At 43.9% G+C, this 24,917-nt stretch overlaps 1 protein-coding gene across 1 annotated transcript; it reads right to left on the reverse strand.

Moving 5' to 3' along the window:
* Positions 1 to 2,551: 2,551 nt before the first annotated feature.
* On the reverse strand, positions 2,552 to 17,054 carry LOC103244255 (uncharacterized). The gene is given in 4 exon segments (XM_037988426.2): positions 2,552 to 4,601; positions 4,603 to 5,439; positions 6,120 to 6,246; positions 16,852 to 17,054. Coding segments are annotated over 3 exon segments (960 nt in total). The 5' UTR covers positions 6,200 to 6,246; positions 16,852 to 17,054; the 3' UTR covers positions 2,552 to 4,558.
* Between the last annotated feature and the right edge of the window lie 7,863 nt (positions 17,055 to 24,917).

Raw genomic sequence — 24,917 nt, forward strand, 5'->3', positions numbered from 1 at the left:
AAACATTCGATTAATCACTCGAGTCTTCCCCACATACGAAGCTATGTTAAAAAGTGTTCCAAAGGTGGAGAGGATATTTCTTCTGATTTCGCAGAGGATGTACACCACCCCTGCAATATGGTTCCTAACATCCAGGGGGCGAGAGGATGATATTAGTCTCAATATTGCAGGAGGTGTACACTCCCTAGTGACATTGTTCCTAATATCCAGGGAAGTAGAGGAAGATATCACACCCAATAGAGCAGGGAGTGTACACCCCTTCTGTGACATTGCTCCTAATAGCCAGCGGTGGAGAGGAAGATATCACTCCCAGTATTGCAGGGGATGTACACCCCCTTGTGATATGGTTCCCTATATCCTGGGAGGGAGACGATGATACTCGTGGCAATATCGCAGGGGGTGTACATATCCACTGTGATATTGTTCCGAATACCCAGAGAGAGAGAAAATGATGTGACTCCCAATATCACAGGGGGTGTACATCGTCCTGTGATATTGTTTCTTATATTCAGGGGGAGAGGATGATATTACTCCCAATATCGCAGTGGTTATACACACCTCCTGCGATATTGTTCCTAATATCCCGAAAGGGAGAACAACATATTTCTCTCCATATGGCAGGGGGTGTACACCTCCTTTGTAATATTGTTCTTAATATCCATGATGGGAGAGGATGATAGGACTCCCAATATCGCAAGAAGTGTACAGTAGTCTGTGATACAGTTCTTAACATCTAGGTGGGGAGAGGATGATATTACTGCTCATATCGCATGAGTTGTAAAACTCCTTTGATATTTTGCCTACAATCCTGAGGGGAGAGGGTGATATTGCTCCCAATATCGAAGAAGGCGTACACCCCCCTGTGACACTACACCCAATATCCACGTTGGAAGACGAAGACATTACGCCCAATATCGCAGGGGATGTACACCCAGAGTGCCACTCCATCTCCCTGGGGTTAGCTCCACATGCAGTAAGGCCATTGTGTCTAAGGCCATCAAGACTTGCAGTCCGAAGATTAGACTTTTGACATGCTGATAAGCAGCGGTGATAAGAAAAGCCCACACACTGGCTAGGAATTTTTCAAAGAAAGCAGCTGAGATGCTTCTTCATACGCTTCGGTAGGGGCTAATATCAAACTCTTTCTTCCCATTTTCTTTACTCAGTGCCTGAACCATGAGGCACCATAGAAGTACACCTCATCAGGAGGGTGTATGGGAAGCAGCAAGGGGAGCAGCAGCACAAGAAACAAACAAGGCCACTACTTCTTCCTACATAATAACTATTGTCTTGTAGTATACAATAATTAATAATGTTCACATGGCTGCCCTAAGCATACAGAGATGGTGACCAGAGTAGATGCAGGGACTACAGAGATACCACCTGATTCTTGCTAATTAGGACTTAAGTGTTGGCTTATGTGCTGTGCTTTTGTGCATTAATAAGCTGGGGCCTCAAAACTGCCTGCTAAGCAGAGGCCAAATGTCATGCTGGGGTGCAATTAAACATTCATGTGTAGGAGATGAGAGCATTTTAGTGTGAGAGAAGATGACAACACCTGAAGACCACAAAACACTGTGCAGACCAAAGGGAAGGCCCATCGTCAGCTCATGGTTCTGACCCAGGTGACTGCTGATGTGTTACGGAACCGTCAGCCAACAGCAGGTAGGTCAAGTTGAGCAGGTGTCCTGTATGAGGGCTGGTCCATTCCATTTGTGTTGCCAATTGTTTCAATAGAGTCTCATGCACCCCACTGGTGAGGAAGGAATTAGCACCCTACGTTTACTGGCATCGTTAAACACATAACATCTATTACCAAACAGATAAGCCAGACATCAGTTACTATTTACATATAGGAGGATGGTGTAAGCTCCCACAGGCCCAAACAGGGATTAACTTGGGAGCAGAGAATAGTATAGCATAAAAAAGTGAGGATGTTCCTTTTTTTTTTTTTTTTTTTTTTTTAGACAGAATCTCGCTCTGTCACCCTTGCTGGAGTGCACTGGTGTGATCCTGGCTCACTGCAAGCTCCATCTCCCGGGTTCATGCCATTCTCCTGCCTCAGCCTCCCTAGAAGCTGGGACTACAGGGGCCCACCACCACGTCCGGCTAATTTTTTGTATTTTTAGTAGAGACGGGGTTTCACCATGTTAGCCAGGATGGTCTCGATCTCCTGACCTCGTGATCCGCCCGCGTCGGCCTCCTGAAGTGCTGGGATTACAGGCGTGAGCCACCGCGCCCAGCCGAGGATGTTCTTTTGTTCCCACAGGAGTATGCAATTGGTTTATCTGCTGGCTGGTGGGGAACTGAATCATATGACACTGACTGGTAAGACTGTAACATTGTAAAATACAATAGATAAACTATAATACCATAATGGTGTAACATCGATGAAAATCCCAAAGCTATCATATGTGACTGAGAGACCGAATGCTTCCTCCCTCAGATTGGTTACAACGTATTGTCCTATCACAGTTCTCTCTCCTTCATTCAAAGTGAATGATCCAAATAACAGAAATAAAAATAAAGGGCAACAAATACAAAGAACTCATGAGATGATACTCTATGGTAAACTTTATGTACTTAGGAATTAATACCAACTCATTATTAGCAAAAAATAAACATCTTTACATCAAGAGTCGTTTTTCCTTTAATAAAAAAAGGTGGAATGTGTATAATGGACAAAGGATAATCAAAATTTGCCAAATGAGGCTAGTAAGACAATTCCAACAATTCACAATCATTATTCACTGGTCCATTAATCACAGGACAATACATACAAATCAAACTTACCTGGCCGGGCGCAGTGGCTCATGCCTGCAATCCCAGCACTTTGGGAGGTGGAGGCGGGCAAATCATGAGGTCAGGAGTTCAAGACCAGCCTAGCCAACATGGCGAAACTCTGTCTCTACTAAAAATACAAAGAATTAGCTGGACATAGTGGTGGGCGCCTGTAGTCCCAGCTACTCAGGAGGTTGAGGCAGGAGAATCGCTTAAACCCAGGAGGCGGAGGTTGCAGTGAGCCGAGATCGCACCACTGCAGTCCAGCCTGGGCAACAAAGTGAGACTCCATCTCAAAAAATAATAATAATGAAATAAAAAAATTAAACTTATCTACATATAGAAAAACATCAAAATTCAACCATGAATCCAGCACATTATCAAATGAATAGACAAAAATTCTACCAACAAACTTAAGAAAATATCATTATCTATGAAATTCAAGTACTGGCTTAAAGAGCATTTACAGAACTCTCATCTCAAGGTTTCCCTGCAAAACAAGGTGAAATGCATACTCAAGACTCTTTAAGAATGAGCCACTGATAAAAACAATATACTTGTAACTTTGTAACTTGTGTAACATTTCATACATTTTTTTCAAGCACTGCATGATAATTAATTTGCATCAGGCTTTCCAAATTAGAAAAGCTTCACTGATAGAACTTCTTTCCCGTGGGAGTTTTCACATGACGTTTCAAGTAAATGTTAAAACTGAAAATATTCTTGCAGTTTCTAAACTATTAGAGTTTTAATCCTGTGTACCTTCTTGTGTTTACAAGGTCCAGCCAGCTACAATGTGCATTTTCATATGTCCTTGAGTGGGTATGAGAGAAATGAAACATTCCCACATTCTGGACATTCATAGGGTTTTTCTCAGGAAGGAGCTGATGTCTTCAAATGGAACTAACACAACTGAAGGCCTTACCACAAATTTAAATTCAAAAAGCTTTTCTCCACTCTGAGTCCTCCCAAATCTTCAAAAACAGGAAAATCGGAAGGCTTGGCCACATTTCCTACATTCTTAAGGTTTCTGTGCAGTGTGAGTTCTTTCATGTTTATGAGGGAATGGGAAAGAGTAAATGTTTTATCACATTTCTTACATTCAAGGGGCTTTATTTATTTATTTATTTATTTATTTAGAAATGGAGTCTCACTCTGTCGCCAGGCTGGAGTGCAGTGGCAAAATCTAGGCTCACTGCAACCTCTGCCTCCTGGGTTCAAGTGATTCTCCTGCCTCAGCCTCCTGAGTAGCTGGGGTTACAAGCGTATGCTACCACACCCAGCTAATTTTTGTATTTTTAGGAGAGACGAGGTTTCACCATGTTGGCCAGGATGGTCTCAATCTCCTGACCTCGTGATCCGCATGCACAGGGCTTCCCCTCAATCCCCCGTGGCTTTTTATGTCCTTGAAAAAGAACTAAGACAACTGAAATGTGCCACCATGCCCAGCTAATTATTTTCTTTTTCTTTTTTTTTTTTTTGAGACAGAGTCTTGTTCTGTCGCCCAGGCTGGAGTGCAGTGTTGCGATCTCGGGTCACTGCAAGCTCCGCCTCCCGGGTTCACGCCATTCTCCTGCCTCAGCCTCCCAAGTAGCTGGCGTGAGCCACCGCGCCCGGCATTATTTCGTTTTTTGTAGAGACAGGGTTTCACCATGTTGCCCAGGTTGTTTCACATTGTTTTAATCCAGGCTGGTTGTGAACTCCTGGGCTCAAGCAATACACACACCTTGGCCTCCCAAAGTGCTGGGATTATAGGCTAAGTCACTACACCCAGCCTCTATATCATGACTTCTTTCATGGCGAGTAAGGTGACTGGAACGAGTGTAGGCTTTACCGCATCTCTTACATTCATAGGGTTTTTCTCCAGTATGAATTCTTTCATGGAGGTGAAGGGAACTGAGGCGACTGAAGGCTTGGTCACATTGTTTACATTCATAGGGTTTCTCTCCACTATGAGTACCTCTATGGTTACAAAGGGAACTCAAACGACTAAAGGCTTTGCCACATTGTTTACATTCATAGGGTCTCTCTCCAGTATGAATGCTTCCATGGTAATGAAGGGAAGTGGAACAGCTGAAGGCTTTATCACATTTGGTACATTTATAGGGTCTTTCTCCAGTGTGAGTCCTTTCATGCGTCTTAAAAGAACAAGAAAATCTGAATGTTTTCCCACATTCCTTACATTCGTAGGGTTTCTCTCCAGTGTGAGTTCGTTCATGTATTAGACAAGAACCGGAAACAGTGAATGCTTTACCACATTGTTTACATTTATAGGGTTTTTCTCCTGTGTGAGTTCTCTGATGTCTTTCAGCTGAATTGAGAAAATAAAAAGCTTTCCCACATATCGTACATTTATAAGCTGGATTTCCACTGTGCATTATCATGTATCTTCTAACACCTGGAACAGAAACAAAGAATTCCCCACACTGTTCACATTTATATTGTTTCTCTCCATATGGTTTGTATCCTGAGTAAGCTAGGATGTGCCTATTAAGGAGGGAATGACGTACAAAGACTTTTCCACAAATACTGCATTCACATTGTTTTAATCCAGTAGAAATGTTCTCATTCAGATCAAGATTTGGAATTTGGCTGACAACTTGTCCATCATACTGACTACCTTCTTTGCTTTCATACAGACTCTGTACCATATGATTTCTGTAAAAAAAAATGACAAACACATTATTATTGGTTGGTTTAATAACTTTGTACTTATTAATAGGTCTTGGACTTACACTGCTACCAATACCAGGGAAAATGCTTTTTTTTTTTTTTTTTTTTTTTTTTGCCATGACTGAAATATTTGAAAGTAAATGGGTTACTACTGAAAACACAGCTACCACCTGCATGGCTATGACCAAAATAGTAAGATTCAGATACACAATTTTGTAGTACTATTTTCAAGTAAACTGTTTTCCAAACACTGACTGCTACACTGAAGTACGTTACATTTTGGGTGAAATTTTTCTAAAAAGAAACAAATTTCAAGTGACTCTTATTTGCTTTGATTGCTTGTTTTTAAGTTCATGACATGCTAAGATTCCTTCAGAGGACTTTACTTCCTCTTCTCAGTGCAAATTATCTTATATCTTTCCCAGGTTTTTCGAAGTGATCTTCAATATTCTAGTCTTTCCATTTGTTTCCTAAAATGTAGACCCACAAAATTATCATGAATTATTACAAACCATAGAAACATTACTAGATTTAATGTTTATTGTACACAGTGCCCATGCCTGATTTCTTCACCAAATCATTCCCTTGCCACATTCCAAATCACAAATAGCACTGATGATAGGGAAATACTTCTGTAATTACATGAAATGTGTTGTCATTCTTACCTACAGAAGCCAGGTTCCAGCAGGTTTCCTGCATCACTTCTCTGAAGAGATTCTTCTGAGAAGAATCTAGCAAAGCCCATTCCTCCTGGGTAAAGTTCACAGCCATATCCTCAAAAGCCACGGAGTCCTAGAACATTCCACACATGTGGATAGAAGGATGGGTGAGACTGACAGCACTGGGAATCTATACTCAATTCATAAGCTGTTTACATGATTCTAAAATTTCCAAGCATTTATTCTATGATTTGATTGTCACAACTTTTACTCTGTTCACACATACTCCCTCCCACACAGCAGTACTAAAGCTAAAATTGAACTATTAAAAAAGGCAACAGCAAAGTAGAAACACCCATCTCATTAGAGAATCCGGGGGTAAGATGTGCTGCTAGGAGTTACCTTTTAACTTCACTTTGTACATTTCTAGTATCTGCCATAATAAAGTCCTACCTGATGTGCATAAGTGAGTTAATATTATCATTACTGAAACTACTTATTCTTAAAAACACCTGCTCACAAAGTTCAATCTTTGTATTAGTAACTTACATTTTGAAAGGGATTCCACCAACCCAAGTAATAAGAATGACTCATTGCATCTAAATGGCTTATGCAATATATTTGTCAAAACTTTTTCTGCTGAAGGTCTATTATTTTGTGTCACTGCAGTGGGGCTTAGGGAACCAGACACCAAAACACAGTCTGAACACTAAGTGTTCAATGAGTTTCCCTGGTAGACAATCTTTTACATGTGCTGTCACTTGTTAACTGGGGAGTTGAGCCCATTCCATGTGATTACACCAAGAGAGAATAGGCTTATTAAATTTAATTGAGTAGTAAATAAAATCAATAATTGATTAATTTAACAATACTAATACAACAATTTTTAAAATTTCTATTGCACAATGTCAAGGCAGAAAGGAATAAGAGGAAATATGACACCTGTTTTTTAAAATGACATTAATGTCACCACTTCCAGATGCTATTCCCATGAAATCACATAAATTCCCAAATCAGGTTGTTTTAAGCAAGAAAAACTACTTTTTCTTACATAGTAAAAATGACAAATGTCTAATGATTTTTAGTCATCTAAAAAAAGAGTGATGGTTTGTCTAACATACTTCTAAGATTTTCAAACGAAAATATTCAGGACAGCACCGTATTAGCAGAGAGATGAGCAAGCAGACCAAGGGAAAAAAAAGTCTTAATGACCCAGCATTTATATGGAAAGTTGATGAATGATAGAGTAGGCACTGTAGAATAGAAAAAGAAATCACATGCACTTTAAAATATGAGGCAAACCAGGCTGGCATCTACTTGGGAAAATGTATTGCATTCTTCTCTATTCCATGAACAATAATCAACTTATTATATATTCAAATATGAAAGATAAAACTAGAACACTTTCAGAAGTCACAGGAAGACTTTTTTTTACGAAGGATTAGGCAGAATTTTTTTTATGTAAGAAAAAAATAACAAAGTAACAGACAAACTCAAACATATTAAAATTTAGGGAATAAAAAGAAAATAGAGTGGGCCGGCCATAGTGGCTCACGCCTGTAATCCCAGCACCTTGGGAGGCTGCACCTTGGGAGGCTGAGGTGGGCGATCACCTGAGGTCGGGAGGTTGAGACCAGCCTGGCCAACATGGCAAAACCCTGTCTTTTTGTTGTTTGTTTGTTTGTTTTCTGAGACAGAGTCTCGCATTGTCACTTGGGCTGGGGTGCAGTGGCAAGATCTTGGCTCACTGCAACTTCCACCTCCCAGGTTCAAGCAATTCTCTTGCCTCAGCCTCCCGAGTAGCTGGGATTACAGGTGCATGCCACCATGATCAGCTAATTTTTTTGTATTTTTAATAGAGACAGGGTTTCACCACGTTGGCCAGGCTGCTCTGGAACTCCTGACCTCATGATCCGCCCACCTTGGCCTCCCGAAGTGCTGGGATTACAGGCATAAGCCACCGTGCCAGGCCTAAAACCCCGTTTTTACTAAAAATACAAAAATTCGCTGGATGTGGTCGTGGGTGCCTATAATCCCAGTTAATCGGGAGGCTGACACAGGAGAATCACTTGAACCCGGGAGGCGGAGGTTGCAGTAAGCAGAGAAGGCACCACTGCACTCCAGCCCAGCTACAGAGCAAGACAGCGTCTCCAGAAAAACAAAAAACAACAACAAAAAAACCCTCAGATATCCAGATAAGAGGATACAGATGTGTCCACTGTCATAAACTCTTCACCATACTACAAGAGGGGAACTGACATTTTGGTGAATATTTGTAAATCATCAATTTATCTATCACACTTTTATTTCACCAGTAGCATTTACAAAGCTAAGTTCTACAATTCCGTTTGAAATTACCCTTAAAAAGAACAGACTTTGGCCGGGCGCGGTGGCTCAAGCCTGTAATCCCAGTGCTTTGGGAGGCCGAGACGGGCGGATCACAAGGTCAGGAGATCGAGACCATCCTGGCTAACACGGTGAAACCCTGTCTCTACTAAAAAAATACAAAAAAACTAGCCAGGCGAGATGGCGGGCACCTGTAGTCCCAGCTACTCGGGAGGTCTGAGGCAGGAGAATGGCGTGAATCCAGGAGGCAGAGCTTGCAGTGAGCTGAGATCCGGCCACTGCACTCCAGCCTGGGCGACAGAGTGAGACTCCGTCTCAAAAACAAAACAAAACAAAACAAAAAAAGAACACACCTTTAGATTCCGGAGCAAGATGGCCAAATAGGAGCAGCTGCAGCCTCCAGCTCCCAGCACCAGCGACACAGAGGACAGGTGATTTCTGCATTTTCAACGGAGGTACTGGGTTCATCTCACTGGGGAGTGCCAGACAATTGGTGCTGATCAGCTGGTGCAGCCCGACCAGCGAGAGTTGAAGCAGGGCGAGCCATCGCCTCGCCTGGGAAGCACAAGGGGGAAGTCAATCCCTCTTCCTAGCCAAGGGAAACTGAGACACACCACATCTGGAAAACTGGTTAACTGCCACCCTAATACTGCACTTTACCAAGGGTCTTAGCAAATGGCACACCAGGAGATTATATCCCACACCTGGATGGGAGGGTCCCATGCCCAGGGAGCCTCCCTCCTTGCTAGCACAGCAGTCTGAGATCTAACTGCAAGGCAGCAGTGAGACTGGGGGAGGGGCACCCACCATTGCTGAGGCTTAAGTAGGTAAACAAAGCTGCAGAGAAGCTCAAACTGGGTGGAGCCTACCGCAGCTCAAGGGGGCCTGCCTGTCTCTGTAGACTCCATCTCTGGGGACAGGGCATAGCTAAACAAAAAGCAGCAGAAACCTCGGCAGAGGTAAATGACCCTGACAGCTTTGAAGAGACCAGTGGATCTCCCAGCACGGAGGTTGAGATCTGAGAACAGACAGACTCCCTGCTTAAGTGGGTCCCTGACCCCTGAGTAGCCTAACTGGGAGACATCCCCCACTGGGTGCAGACCGACACCTCACACCTTACACACGGCAGGGTACACCCCTGAGACGAAGCTTCCAGAGCAAGAATCAGACAGCAACACTCACTGTTCAGCAATATTCTTCTTCTGCAGCCTCCACTGCTGATACCCAGGCAAACAGGGTCTGGAGTGGACCTCAAGCAATCGCCAACAGACCTACAGCTGAGGGTCCTGACTGTTAGAAGGAAAACTAACAAACAGAAAGGACACCCACACCAAAACCCCATCGGTTCGTCACCATCATCAAAGACCAAAGGCAGATAAAACCACAAAGATAGGAAAAAAGCAGGGCAGAAAAGCTGGAAATTCAAAAAATCAGAGCACATCTCCCTCTCCAAAGGAATGCAGCTCATCGTCAGCAATGGAACAAAGCTGGATGGAGAATGACTTTGACGAGTTGAGAGAAGAAGGCTTCAGTCAATCAAAATTCTCAGAGCTAAAGGAGGAACTATGTAACCAGTGCAAAGAAACTAAAAATCTTGAAAAAAGAATGGAAGAATGGATAACTAGAATAATCAATGCAGAGAAGGCCATAAACGAACTGACAGAGATAAAAACCATGACACAAGAAATACGTGACAAATGTACAAGCTTCAGTAACTGACTCGATCAACTGGAAGAAAGAGTATCAATGATTGAAGATCAAGTGAATGAAATGAAGCGAGAAGAGAAGTCTAGAGAAAAAAGAGGAAAAAGAAATGAACAAAGCCTCCAAGAAATATGGGATTATGTGAAAAGACAAAATCTACGTCTAATTGGTGTGCCTGAAAGTGAGGGGGAAAATGAAACCAAGTTGGAAAACACTCTTCAGGATATCATCCAGGAGAACTTCCCCAACCTAGTAAGGCAGGCCAACATTTAAGTTCAGGAAATACAGAGAACGCCACAAAGATACTCCTTGAGAAGAGCAACTCCAAGACACATAATTGTCAGATTCACCAAAGTTGAAATGAAGGAAAAAATCTTAAGGGCAGCCAGAGAGAAAGGTCGGGTTACCCACAAAGGGAAGCGCATCAGACTAACAGCAGATCTCTCGGCAGAAACTCTCCAAGCCAGAAGAGAGTGGGGGCCAATATTCAACATTCTTAAATAAAAGAATTTTCAACCCAGAATTTTATATCCAGCCAAACTAAGTTCCATAAGTGAAGGAGAAATAAAATCCTTTACAGACAAGCAAATGCTTAGAGATTTTGTCACCACCAGGCCAGCCCTACAAGACACCCTGAAGGAAGCACTAAACATGGAAAGGAAAAACCAGTACCAGCCAATGCAAAAACATACCAAAATGTAAAGACCATCAATGCTAGGAAAAAAACTGCATCAACTAACAAGCAAAATAACGAGCTAATATCACAATGACAGGATCAAGTTCACATATAACAATAGTAACCTTAAATGTAAATGGATTAAATGGTCCAATTGAAAGACACAGACTGGCAAATTGGATAAAGAGTTAAGACCCATCAGTTTGCTGTATTCAGGAGACCCATCTCACGTGCAGAGACATACATAGGCTCAAAATAAAGGGATGGAGGAAGATTTACCAAGCAAATAGAGAACAAAAAAAAGCAGAGGTTGCATTCCTAGTCTCTGATAAAACAGACTTTAAACCATCAAAGATCAAAAGAGACAAAGAAGGCCATTACATAATGGTAAAGGGATCAATTCAACAGGAAGAGCTAACTATCCTAAATATATATATACCCAATACAGGAGCACCCAGATTCATAAAGCAAGTCCTTAGAGACTTACAAAGAGACTTAGATTCCCATACAATAATAATGGGAGACTTCAACACCCCACTGTCAACATTAGACAGATCAATGAGACAGAAAGTTAACAAGGATATCCAGGAATTAAACTCAACTCTGCAACAAGCAGATCTAATAGACATCTACAGAACTCTCCACCCCAAATCAACAGAATATACATTCTTCTCAGCACCACGTCACACTTATTCCAAAACTGACCACATAGTTGGAAGTAAAGCACTGCTCAGCAAATGTACAAGAACAGAAATTAGAACAAACTGTCTCTCAGACCACAGTGCAATCAAACTAGAACTCAGGACTCAGAAACTCAATCAAAACTGCTCAACTACATGGAAACTGAACAACCAGCTCCTGAATGACTACTGGGTACATAATGAAAGGAAGGCAGATATAAAGATGTTCTTTGAAACCAATGAGAACAAAGATACAACATACCAGAATCTCTGGGACACAGTTAAAGCAGTGGGTAGAGGGAAATGTATAGCACTAAATGTCCACAAGAGAAAGCTGGAAAGATCTAAAATTGACACCCTAACATCACAATTAAAAGAACTAGAGAAGCAAGAGCAAACACATTCAAAAGCTAGCAGAAGGCAAGAAATAACTAAGATCAGAGCAGAACTGAAGGAGATAGAGACACAAAAAACCCTCCAAAAAGATCAATGAATCCAGGAGCTGGTTTTTTGAAATAATCAACAGAATTGATAGACTGCTAGCAAGACTAATAAAGAAAAGAGAGAAGAATTAAATAGATGCAATAAAAAATGATACAGGGGATATCACCACCGACCCCACAGAAATAAAAACTACCATCAGAGAATACTATAAACACCTCTACGCAAATAAACTAGAAAACTTAGAAGAAATGGATAATTTCCTGGACACTTACACTCTCCCAAGACTAAACCAGGAAGAAGTTGAATCCTTGAATAGACCAATAGCAGGCTCTGAAATTGAAGCAATTATTAATAGCCTACCAACCAAAAAAAGTCCAGGACCAGACGGATTCACAGCCGAATTCTACCAGAGGTACAAGGAGGAGCTGGTACCATTCCTTCTGAAACTATTCCAATCAATAGAAAAAGAGCGAATCCTCCCTAACTCATTTTATGAGGCCAAAACCTGGCAGAGACACAACAAAAAAAGAGAATTTTAGACCAATATCCCTGATGAACATCAATGCAAAAATCCTCAATAAAACACTGGCAAACTGAATCCAGCAGCACATCAAAAAGCTTATCCACCATGTTCAAGTGGGCTTCATCCCTGGGATGCAAGGCTGGTTCAACATACGCAAATCAATAAACGTAATCCATCACATAAACAGAATCAAAGACAAAAACTACGTGATTATCTCAATAGATGCAGAAAAGGCCTTTGACAAAATTCAACAGCCCTTCATACTAAAAACTCTCAATAAATTCGGTATTGATGGAATGTATCTCAAAATCATAAGAGCTACTTATGACAAACCCACAGCCAATATCATACTGAATGGGCAAAAACTGGAAGCATTCCCTTTGAAAACTGGCACAAGACAGGGATGCCCTCTCTCACCACTCCTATTCAACATAATGTTGGAAGTTCTGGCTAGGGCAATCAGGAAAGAGAAAGAAATAAAGGGTATTCAGTTAGGAAAAGAAGAAGTCAAATTGTCCCTGTTTGCAGATGACATGATTGTATATTTAGAAAACCCCATCGTCTCAGCCCAAAATCTCCTTAAGTTGATAAGCAACTTCAGCAAAGTCTCAGTATACAAAATGAATGTGCAAAAATCACAAGCATTCTTATGCACCAGTAACAGACAAAAAGAGAGCCAAATCATGAATGAACTTCCATTCACAATTGCTTCAAAGAGAATAAAATACCTAGGAATCCAACTTACAAGGGATGTAGAGGACCTCTTCAAGGAGAACTACAAACCACTGCTCAGTGACATAAAAGAGGACACAAACAAATGGAAGAACATACCATGCTCATGGATAGGAAGAATCAATATCGTGAAAATGGCCATATTGCCCAAGGTAATTTATAGATTCAATGCCATCCCCATCAAGCTACCAATGAGTTTCTTCACAGAATTGGAAAAAACTGCTTTAAAGTTCATATGGAACCAAAAAAGACCCCACATTGCCAAGACAATCCTAAGCCAAAAGAACAAAGCTGGAGGCATCACGCTACCTGACTTCAAACTATACTACAAGGCTACAGTAACCAAAACAGTATGATACTAGTACCAAAACAGAGATATAGACCAATGGAACAGAACAGAGCCCTCAGAAATAATACCACACATCTACAGCCATCTGATCTTTGACAAACCTGACAAAAACAAGAAATGGGGAAAGGATTCCCTATTTAATAAATGGTGCTGGGAAAATTGGCTAGCCATAAGCAGAAAGCTGAAACTGGATCCTTTCCTTACTCCTTATACGAAAGTTAATTCAAGATGGATTAGAGACTTAAATGTTATACCTAATACCATAAAAACCCTAGAAGAAAACCTAGGTAATACCATTCAGGACATAAGCATGGGTAAGGACTTCATGTCTAAAACACTAAAAGCAACAGCAACAAAAGCCAAAATTGACAAATGGGATCTAATTAAACTAAAGAGCTTCTGCATAGCAAAAGAAACTACCATCAGAGTGAACAGGCAACCTACAGAATGGGAGAAAATTTTTGCAATCTACTCATCTGACAAAGGGCTAATATCCAAAACCTACAAAGAACTCAAACAAATTTATAAGAAAAAAACAAACAACCCCATCAAAAAGTGGACAAAGGATATGAACAGACATTTCTCAAAAGAAGACATTCATACAGACAACAGATACATGAAAAAATGCTCATCATCACTGGCCATCAGAGAAATGCAAATCAAAACCACAATGAGATACCATCTCACACCAGTTAGAATGGCAATCATTAAAAAGTCAGGAAACAACAGGTGCTGGAGAGGACGTGGAGAAATAGGAACACTTTTACACTGTTGGTGGGATTGTAAACTAGTTCAACCATTATGGAAAACAGTATGGCGATTCCTCAAGGATCTAGAACTAGATGTACCATATGACCCAGCCATCCCATTACTGGGTATACACCAAAGGATTATAAATCATGCTGCTATAAAGACACATGCAACGTATGTTTATTGCAGCACTATTCACAATAGCAAAGACTTGGAATCAACCCAAATGCCCATCAGTGACAGACTGGATTAAGAAAATGTGGCACATATACACCATGGAATACTATGCAGCCATAAAAAAGGATGAGTTCGTGTCCTTTGTAGGGACATGGGTGCAGCTGGAAACCATCCTTCTCAGCAAACTTTCGTAAGAAGAGAAAACCAAACACCGCATGTTCTCACTCATAGGTGGGAATTGAACAATGAGATCACTTGGACTCTGGAAGGGGAACATCACACACCAGGGCCTATTATGGGGAGGGGGGAACGGGGAGGGATGGCATTGGGAGTTATAACTGATGTAAATGATGAGTTGATGGGTTCTGACGAGTTGATGGGTGCAGCACTCCAACATGACACATGTATGCATATGTAACAAACCTGCACGTTGTGCACATGTACCCTAGAACTTAAAGTATATATTTTAAAAAAAAGAACAGACCTTTAAAACTTACTACACTCACTCTGGGGAAGAAATGAATACGAATTTTTAGCAAATAAAGTACATTATTTTACCTTGCCTCTTTGGAAATAGTATTTTTATCTTTCAAGCTGTACTGACAAAATGTATCTTACAGTCAATGAAAAACTGAAACTCAAATAAGCGGACAAGTCTTTTCAAGGTAACAAATTCAGGGAGAGGCAGTGCTGACTCCAACACAGACCTTTCTAAGTGTCACGGCAGGCCATTCTATCCCTCGGGACACCCATCCTGTTCAGTAAAGTACTCAGTGACCACCTAGGAGGCATTGGCACTGCTCTTTGTCCTCCTGTGTGCCTTAAGTGCATTTTCATATTCAGGTTCTTGCACATCCTCTCTGGGGTGGGTTTTCCTTGTCCTTTGGGACGGTTTTTCTCTCTTCACAAGTCTGAGACAAGCTAGAGAGCAGAAATCATTTCTGCCTTTTCCTCTCAGTATCACCATCCCATTGGCAGACCGTCCATGTGTCTCCAAGGAATAAAAACTCGGGCTGGAGGAACAATTTTAATGACCTAACTTTCATGGCATTACATTGTATTGTCCATTAATGTTAATGTCCTAAAATTTTAATGACCCTAAGGGGTCACCATTTCAGATGAAACTATACCAGGAGATTCCTCTAAGGCCAAGAGCATCCAGCTGCTCCCCTGAGAGACTCTACCCCCTACCTCAGGCTGCCCTTGGGGATGAGGTGACCCCGGGGCTGAGACTCACTAGACCCTCCAATAGACATGGCCACTGTGGGTATCCTGGGTCATCTCCAGACAGTTCTAAAATGCCAGCACTAGGAAAAGACAGGAGGGTGGCTGAGGACACAACACCCTGTAAAGTTTTCACGGGGGGACCTCAACCTAAAGACATTTTGGTAATGCGTACACTTAGGAAAGATGAAAAGAAGAGAGGCACAAAGATGTTTTTTACAGTAGAGTGTCAGATGATTTATTCTCCACTTTCCTCTCATGTAAAATGTTTGGAAACAGAAAAATATTTTGGCCAAGGTGGCTCATGCCTGTAATCCCAGAGCTTTAGGAGGCCAAGGCAGGCGATCAATTAAGGTCAGGAGTTCGAAACCAACCTAGCCAACATAGCGAAACCCTGTCTCTACTAAAAATACGAAAATTAGCTGGACATGGTGGTAGGTGCCTATAAACCCAGCTACTTGGGAGGCTGAGGCAGGAGAATCGCTTGAACTCGGGAGTCAGAGGTTGCAGTGAGCTGAGACTGCACCATTGCACTCCAGCCTGGCGACAGGGCAAGACTCCGTCTCAAAAAAAAAAAAAAAAACTATATATATACACACACACATATATATGTATATGCATATATGTGTGGTTTGCTTCCTCATTAACCTTATCAAAGCCTCTCATTTACGCCCCTCCTGTGGACCCCAAACCACAAACCATGACTGTGGTACCCGTTTTATGAATCGCCGATTTGCTCAAACACACCGTTTAACGTTTTAACAAAGCCTCAGGCTAATTTTAGGGGGAGAAAGGTGGGACTGGAAGCTCCCTGAACCACAGCTCCTCCCACGCTGGAACTCCGCTCACCGAGTCGGGGCTCTCCTGGATCACCCTCCCGTGGTCACCGCACTACCTGGGTGGGGGAGGCGCGGGGTTCCGGAGAGGACTCCGGCCGGCGGAAGTGGTGCCCGCAGGTACAGACAGGACGCAGGGGTCCCGCTGCCCGCGCCGCCCGGCCCTGCACAGAAGGGGACTGAGGCCCGGCTGCGCCGCGGAGACTCGGTCCGCAGGTTCCGCAGCCCATGGCTGGTTCCATCAGGTTTCACCCAGCCCTCTTCCCCACTTCGGGAAGCCAGGCGCAGTCCACTCACCGTTCCTCGGCTCCCCGGGTGTCCCGGCGTCAGCTAGGGATGTCCCAACACCCGCAGGTCACAGGGTGTCCGAGGCTGCTGCAGAGCCACCGGGCCTCCCAGAGCCAGGAAGCCGCAGCGGAGACTCACAGAAAGAGCCTACGGTGGCGAAGGCGACACAAAGCGCCCGCCAGCCGGTCCCGGAAGCCGCCCTCTCCTTTCCGGCGGCGCGCCTGATTAAACGGTCCCCACTCCAGAGCCCCTGATTGTATGCGGCTTCAGGCCCCGCCCCCTCAGGCCCAGAGTGACAGGAGATTGTGGTCTCACGTGAGGCTGGATGAGGCCAGAATGACCGTTTTGGCCTAGCGGTTTGTAAGGAGTGCGTCCTTCCTGCGCTGCGATCTGACCATGCAAGGAGGACATTCGCATTTAACCTTGTATACAAGGTTATAGCTATTTGTGCATAACATATATATATAATTGCAAGCAATATAATGACAATTCTGCAACTGCCCAGTGGGTTCACCTTGCCCGCTACCTAGACAGAGCTGATTTCTCAAGACGGGGGAATAGCAATAGAGAAGGAGTAATTCACGCAGAGTCGGCTGTGCGGGAGACCAGAGTTTTTTATCTTATTTTATTTTATTTTTCTTAAACAGAGTCTTGCTCTGTCGCCCAGGCTGAGTGCAGCCTCGGAGTTTTATGATTATTCAAATCAGTCTCCCTATTTAGAAAGTTTATTTTGCCAAGGTTGGGGATGCTTGTGCATGACACATCCTCAGGATGTCCTGATGACAGTCGCCCAAGGTGGTCAGAGCACAGCTTGGTTTTGTTGGAGATAAATGCTGGGTGCCGCAAAGTGAAACCAGCACTCAAGCGAAAGTTTTCTCAGCAACGCACACGAACAAAAGAAAGCAGGGGGTTTTATTCCTAAGGCAATCCCTACCTCTGGCATAGGTTGGGGCCAGACCTCAAGCTCTAAACTGACCCGGTTGGCTATTTGTGAATATTTTCCCAAATAAGGAAGGGGGAAGGGGTATGTGAGTTACAAAGGTGGGACGTGTGGTTTCAAAGGGAGAAATGGGTGCAGAGCAGGTAACCAAGGAAACAGATGTGAGTTCTTTATTAGAACTGACAAGAAGGTTGTTTACAGTAACTAAGGGCAAGGAGGCATGGAGAACAAGAAAGTTGAGTTCCAGAACAAAAAACAAGAACGTTAACATGCCAAACCTTGGAAGAGAAACTGACTGTATCTGACAGTTTTATACATTTTAGGGAGACAGGAGACATCAATCAACATATGTAAAATGAACACTAGTTTGATCTGGTACAACCTGAAGCAAAAGTGGGTCAACTCGAAGCCAGGAGGGGGCTTCCAGGTCACAGGTAGGTGAGAGACTAACGGTTGCATTGAGTTTCTGATGAGCCTTTCCAAAGGAGGCAATAAGATACACATTCTTCTCAGTGAGCAGCTGATGACTTTGAATAGAATGGGAGGCAGGTTTGCCCTAAGCAGTTCCCAGATTGACTTTTCCCTTTATCTTAGCGATCTGGGGAGCCCAAAATATTTTCCTTTCCAATTTCCCCCTTTTGTTTTAAAAATATTTTGGAGAAAGCATTTTAGAAGAAAATCAGTCTCTGGTGTTAGGTTTTGTCTGATTTCTCATGGAGTAGCTGGGATTACAGGCGCGCGACACCACACCTGGCTATAAATATATATACACATATATAATTTTTTTTTTGTAGAAACGGGGGCCTCCCTCGGTTGCCCAGGCTGGTCTCTGGTGCCCAACGCGGGGCTCCCCGTAATCTCTACAAATAATCCCGTGAAGGAACACCAGAGCGTGGAAAGCAGAGGACGACCGACAAAGGACTCCCGAGTAGGTTTTCACTTCAAGCTCTAGGGTAAGTAGGGCGCTCGGGGAATTCCAGGGAAACCTCGGGAAAATACGGGTCAGGGTGAGAGTAAGTTCGCTAATTACTTAAGCCTTGTGCCGCGGAGGGGTAATTGTGAGTACCCAAAATCTCACATCTTTGTTCCCTCTGGTAGACAAGTATTCTCCTTGGTTCCCGGAATATGGAACCATGAATGTAAAAGATTGGGACAAAGTCAGATCAGACTTAAAACGAGCACAAGAGGGCCACGATATTCCCGTCTCTGCTTGGTCTGTGTGGTCGGCAATTAAAACAGCACTGGAGCCCTTCCACACTCAGGAGGAGAAGGAGGATTTTCAGGATGACATAGGAAAGTTGAATAATCAGGAGTCTAATTATCAGTAAAGTGAACTATGATAGTCTAGTTTTTAAAAGGGCGAGAAACCGGAAGGTATATATGCTAATCTTCAAAAACTTATAGAGATACAGGCCACCTACTGCGCCTTTAGGGGAAGATCTGGAATGGCCACCCCCAGGCCAGCCTTAGGAATTTTTGGAAGGGGAGCCTGAGAAGCGCCTTGCCGCTCCCATTGTTGCAGGCCCCGCCAGTAACTATGGTGAAGGGAAGCTTCAGGCTTGTGCAACAGCCAGTTACCAGGAGGGAATGATCCAGGCTTGTCCACCTGTTAATTTTGGTAGAGGAATGCTGCCAGCCGATCCAAATACAAATTATGGCACAGGGACAATCCAGGCATCCATTCGCAAGGCACAAGAAATGGGGGATTTGAATGCTTGGCAGTTTCTGGTCATTCTTTCGCCAGCTGAGGAGCCCAGAGAACTTGCTCAAGCATGCTGGAAGCCATTTCCTTTTAAAATATTAAAAGACTTAAAGCAAGCAATTGGACAAGATTGGCCAAATTCTCCTTACGTTCATTACTTGTTACAATGTGTGGCTTATAACAGACGTTGAATACCTATGGATTGGAAGGCACTAGCCCGATCCACCTTGTCCCCCTCTGAATTTCTCCAGTTGAAAACCTGGTGGACGGATGAAGCAACAAATCAGGCACGCAGAAACGCTCAAGCCCAACGTCCCGTTAATATCACATCTGATCAACTGCTTGGAATCGGACAGGCATGGGGTACTCTAAATCAACAGATGGTAATGGCTGATGAGGCTGTTGATCAGCTCGGAACTACATGCCTAAGAGCCTTGGAAAAAATTCACGACCCTGCTACTGCTTATCCTTCTTTTCACACATTTCAACAGGGTCCAAGGGAGCCTTATCCAGATTCTATCGCCCGTTTGCAAGGTGCGGCTGAAAAGGCTATTTCTGATTCTCGTGCCAAGAAATTGATCACTCCAGCTGCTTGCTCATGAAAATGCTAATACAGAACGTCAGGCAGCAGTTAGACCTATTAAGGGAAAGGCAGATCTAAATGAGGAAAAAACTTGAAGTGAATACATTAAAGCCTGCGATGGCATTGGGGGGCACTTATATAAGGCCAGCCTCCTTCTATTAGGCCAGGGGGAGAGAGGGGGATGCTATTACTCTCCATATCGTGGGGGGTGCCTCACCCCCCCGCGCTGTGGATCCTAACAGTGAGGGGGAGAGAGGGGGTTACTATTACTCCCCATTATGATGTGGATCGTAATAATTACTCCCCCCTGCAATGTGTGTCCATTATTAGCAGTCTCTTTTGTTCAGGATATTAGGAACAATTTCACAGGCTGTGTGTACACCCCTTGTTATATTGGATGGAATCTCATCCTCTTTCAACGTGTATCTTTAGAACAACATCCCATGGGGGCTGTACATCTCTTCAATATTGGTAGTAATGCCATCTTCTCCTTTCCTGGATATCAGAAACAATATCACAGGAGGGGTGTACACCCCTTGCAGTATTGGTAGTAATATCACCTCTCCCCTGTGGTTATTGAGGACAAAATCCCAGGGTGGCTGTACAGTTCCTACTTTATTGGGAGTAACATCATCCACTCACCGCCTGGATATCAGGAACCATATCACAGAAGAGTTGTCCACCCCCTTCGATATTGTCAGCCATATCATCTTCTTCCTGCCTGGATATTAGGAACGATACCCCAGGGTTGGGGGCGGTACACACCCACTGCGATATCGAAAGTAAAATCAGCCTCTTTCCGGCTGGATATTAGGAACCCTATCACAGGTGTGTGTGCACCTTCTGGGATATTGGGAGTACTATCAACCTCCACCCCGCTGCATATTAGGAACAATATACGGGGGGCAGGGTGGTTCCAACCCCTGCGATATTGACAGCAATATTCTTCTCTTTCCCCTGTACATTAGGAACTACATCACAGGGGTCTGTATACCTTCTTCGATATTGGGATTAATGTTATCCTCTCCCCCACTGAATGTCACAAGCAATATCACAGAAGGGTGTACACCCCCTGCGATATGGCCAGTAATATAATCGTATCTACCTTTGGATACTAGGAACATCATCACTGGGGCTTGTACACTCCCCTGCGATATTGGGCATAATGTTATCTTCTCTTCCCCTGGATATTACGAACGATATCCCTGGTGGTGGGAGGTGGAGTACATTAAGAACAATTTCACTGGGTGGGTGTACACTCCCTGTGATATTGGGTGTAGTATCATCCTCTCTTCCCTAGGGTATTAAGAACAGTATCACAGGAGGGGTGCACAGCCACAGCCCCTATGTTAATGGGAGCAATAGCATCTTCTCCCCCTCTCAATATAAGGAACAACATCCCAGGGTGGGTGTACATCCCCTGCGATATTGGGCGTATTGTCATTGTCTCCCAATGTGGATATTGGGCAGAGTGTCACAGGGGGGTGTACACCTTCTTCAATATTGGGAGTAATATCATCCTCTCCCCGCAGGATTGTAGGCACAATATCGAAGGGGTTTTACAACTCGTGCGATATGGGCAGTAATATCATCCTCTCCCCACCTAGATGTTATGAACTATATCACAGGCTGCTGCACACTTCTTGCGATATTGGGAGTCATATCAACCTCTCCCATCATGGATCTTAACAACAATATTACAAAGGAGGTGTACACCCCCTGCGATATTGAGAGTAATATTATGCTCTCCCCTTTGGGATATTAGGAACGGTATCGCAGGAGGTGTGTACAACCCCTGCGATATTGGGATAATATCATCCTCTCCCCCTGAATATAAGAAACAATATCGCAGGAGGATGTACACCCCCTGTGATATTGGGAGTAATATCATTTTCTCTCCCTCTGGATATTCGGAACAATATCACAGTGGGTGTGTACACCCCCTGCGATATTCCCACTAGTATCATCGTCTCCCTCCCAGGATATAAGGGACAATATCACAAGGGGGTGTACACCCCCTGCGATATTCAGGGTAATATCTTCCACTCCCCCGCTGGCTATTAGGAACAGTGTCACAGAAGGAGTGTACACCCCCTGCTCTATTGGGAGTGATATCATCCTCTCCGTCGCTGGATATTAGGAACAATATCACTAGGGAGTGTTCACCTCCTGCAATACTGAGACTAATATCATCCTCTCACCCCCTGGATATTAGGAACCATATCACAGGGATATGTACACCCCCAGCGAAATCGGAAGAAATATCATCCTCTCCACCTTTGGATGTTAGGGACAATATCACAGGGGAGGTCTACGCCCCCTGCGATATTGGGAGTCGTATCATCCTCTCCCACCCAGGATATAAGGAACAAGATGACCGAGGGGTTGTACACCCACTGCAATAGTTTCAATAATGTCATCCTCTACCCCCTGGCTATTAGGAATAACATCATACAGGGGTGCACACTTTCTTCGATATTGGGAGTAATATCATCCTCTCCCCCCCAGATATCAGGAACACGTCTATTAATTATTAATATTAATAAATACAATAAAAATTAATAGTAATAATCAATATTAATAATCACAATAGAGACAGTAAAAATTAATACTGGTTTTGGTTTGAAATTTTTAAAATTGTATAGTAAGCGAAATTCAAAAATGACCCAAAAGTCTTCTGGTACCTGCAGATGGGTCTGCTCTTGGTGTAGGGATTTTTTGTAGGGGCGGTTGGGGGACGGAGCCTCACTCAGTCGCCCAGGTTGGAGTACAGTGGCATGATCTCCGCTCACTGCAACCTCCACCTCCCTGGTTCAAGCGACTCTCCTGCCTCAGCCTCCTGAGTAGCTGAGATTACAGGCATGTGCCACCCTGCCCAGCTAATTTTTGTATTTTTAGCAGAGACAGGGTTTCACCATCCCAGCCAGGCCGGTCTCAAACTCCTGACCTCTAGTGATCAGCCTGCCTCGGCCTCCCAAAATGCTAGGATTGCAGGCGTGAGCCACCGTGCCTGGCCGTGGTGCAGGAATATTTCTGAAGTTTCAGGGAAAACATCTCCCCTCACCAGGCCGCATGTGGATTTGTTGATGCCTGTGGCACAGGGAGTCTCTTGATACACCCTAAGGGGGTCATGGAGTCTTCTCCCCTACTGATGGAGAACTGGAAAACACATTTGTCTCAATTTTCTCTCTTCTATATTTGTCTAGAGTCTGTTTGCAGCAGGGAAGAGGCCTCTGAATGCACTTCTGTGGGTCAATGAGAGATCTAAAGAAATAACTTCAGTCCTCCTGGGCAGACACGACGCCCACCACACCTCCCCTCCTGTTGTAAGTCACAGAGACAGGCCCAGACCATTGGTGGGGGTGCAGGGGGGTCCCTTCCCAGGGGCTGTTGGGCACGTGGGACAGATGCCTGCACCTCCACACACTGGTTCAAGAAGCTCCCTCCCTTCCAGACAGCTGGCCTGACCAGCGAAGCTGAGAATCCTACCCTTCTCAGAAATCCCTGCCACCATTCCTCAGGGCCACTGGAGCAGCTCCTTGGCCAACAGCCTCCATGCTGGGCCTTCTCTGCCATGTTTAAAAACACCCCTCCACTATAAACAATGCTGTAATAATTCCAGGACACAATGCCAGAAGAAGGGGTATGGCAGTAGTCACTGCAGTGGGGATGGTTAGTTTATCAATGATTTTTTTAGAATTTCTATTACATGTTGATAACAAGAAGCAGACAGATTTTTAGTCAGATGACTTTTTTAAAATTCTCCTCCAGGGCTGGATGCAGTGGCTCATGCCTGTAGTCCCAGCTCTTTGGGAGGCCGAGGCGGGCAGATCACCTGAGGTTGGGAGTTCAAGACCAACATGACTAACATGGAGAAACCCCGTGCTTACTAAAAATACAAAATTAGCTGGGCGTGGTGGCGCATGCCTGTAATCCCAGCTACTCAGGAGGCTGAGGCAGGAGAATCGCTTGGACCCAGGAGGAGGAGATTGTGGTGAGCCGAGATCACGCCATTGCACTCTAGCCTGGGCAACAAGAGCAAAACTCTGTATCAAAGAAAAAAAAAAATCTCAGCTAGGTATGGTGGCTCACACCTGTAATTCCAGCACTTTGGGAGGCTGAGGCAAGTGGATCACCTGATCTCAGGAATTTGAGACCGGCCTGGGCAACATGGTGAAACCCTATGTATACAAAAATTTGCCAGGCATGGTGGTGCGTGTCTGTAGTTCCAGCTACTCGGGAAGCTGAGGTGTCAGATTGCCTGAGCCCAGGAGGCAGAAGTTGCAATAAGCCGAGATCACACCACTGCACTCCAGCCTGGACGACAGAGCCAGGCCCGCTCTCTCAAAAAAAAAAAAAAAAAAAAAAAAAAAAAAAAAGGACTGTTCGCCCCACCACAAAACTGCTTTTACAGCCCTTTATATGCCTACTGTTTCCTGGTAGATACTGAGAAGAGGAATTACATTTCACTTTTGATAAGCACTGCCATTCACTCCAAACTCCATTCCAAACTTCTTTTTGCCATCTGCCTTCAAGATTCCTTTATTTACTATTTTCTTCATCTTTCCTGGCCTGGCGTCTTCTGACTCTTTCAAAGTTTCTCTCTGTCTTCCTATACTTTGGACAGACTTGTACACAGATTTCTGAGCTCTCCTCTCATTTCCACCAGGTCAGTGGTTCCACATACATGTGGATGAATCCAACCACTATCTCTCTGTCACCTCCAGACCCCATGGCCACACACTGGACACCTCCATATGAACTTGCATCTCCCTTTACAAACTAAACTCCCCAGAATGGAGCTGGTCACCCCTTTCTCCTCCCTGCCTTTAACTCACTTTGTTCCCGTG

The sequence above is a fragment of the Chlorocebus sabaeus genome, chromosome 15 (genome assembly GCF_047675955.1).
Source record: "Chlorocebus sabaeus isolate Y175 chromosome 15, mChlSab1.0.hap1, whole genome shotgun sequence".
NCBI classification, from domain to species: Eukaryota; Metazoa; Chordata; class Mammalia; order Primates; family Cercopithecidae; genus Chlorocebus; species Chlorocebus sabaeus.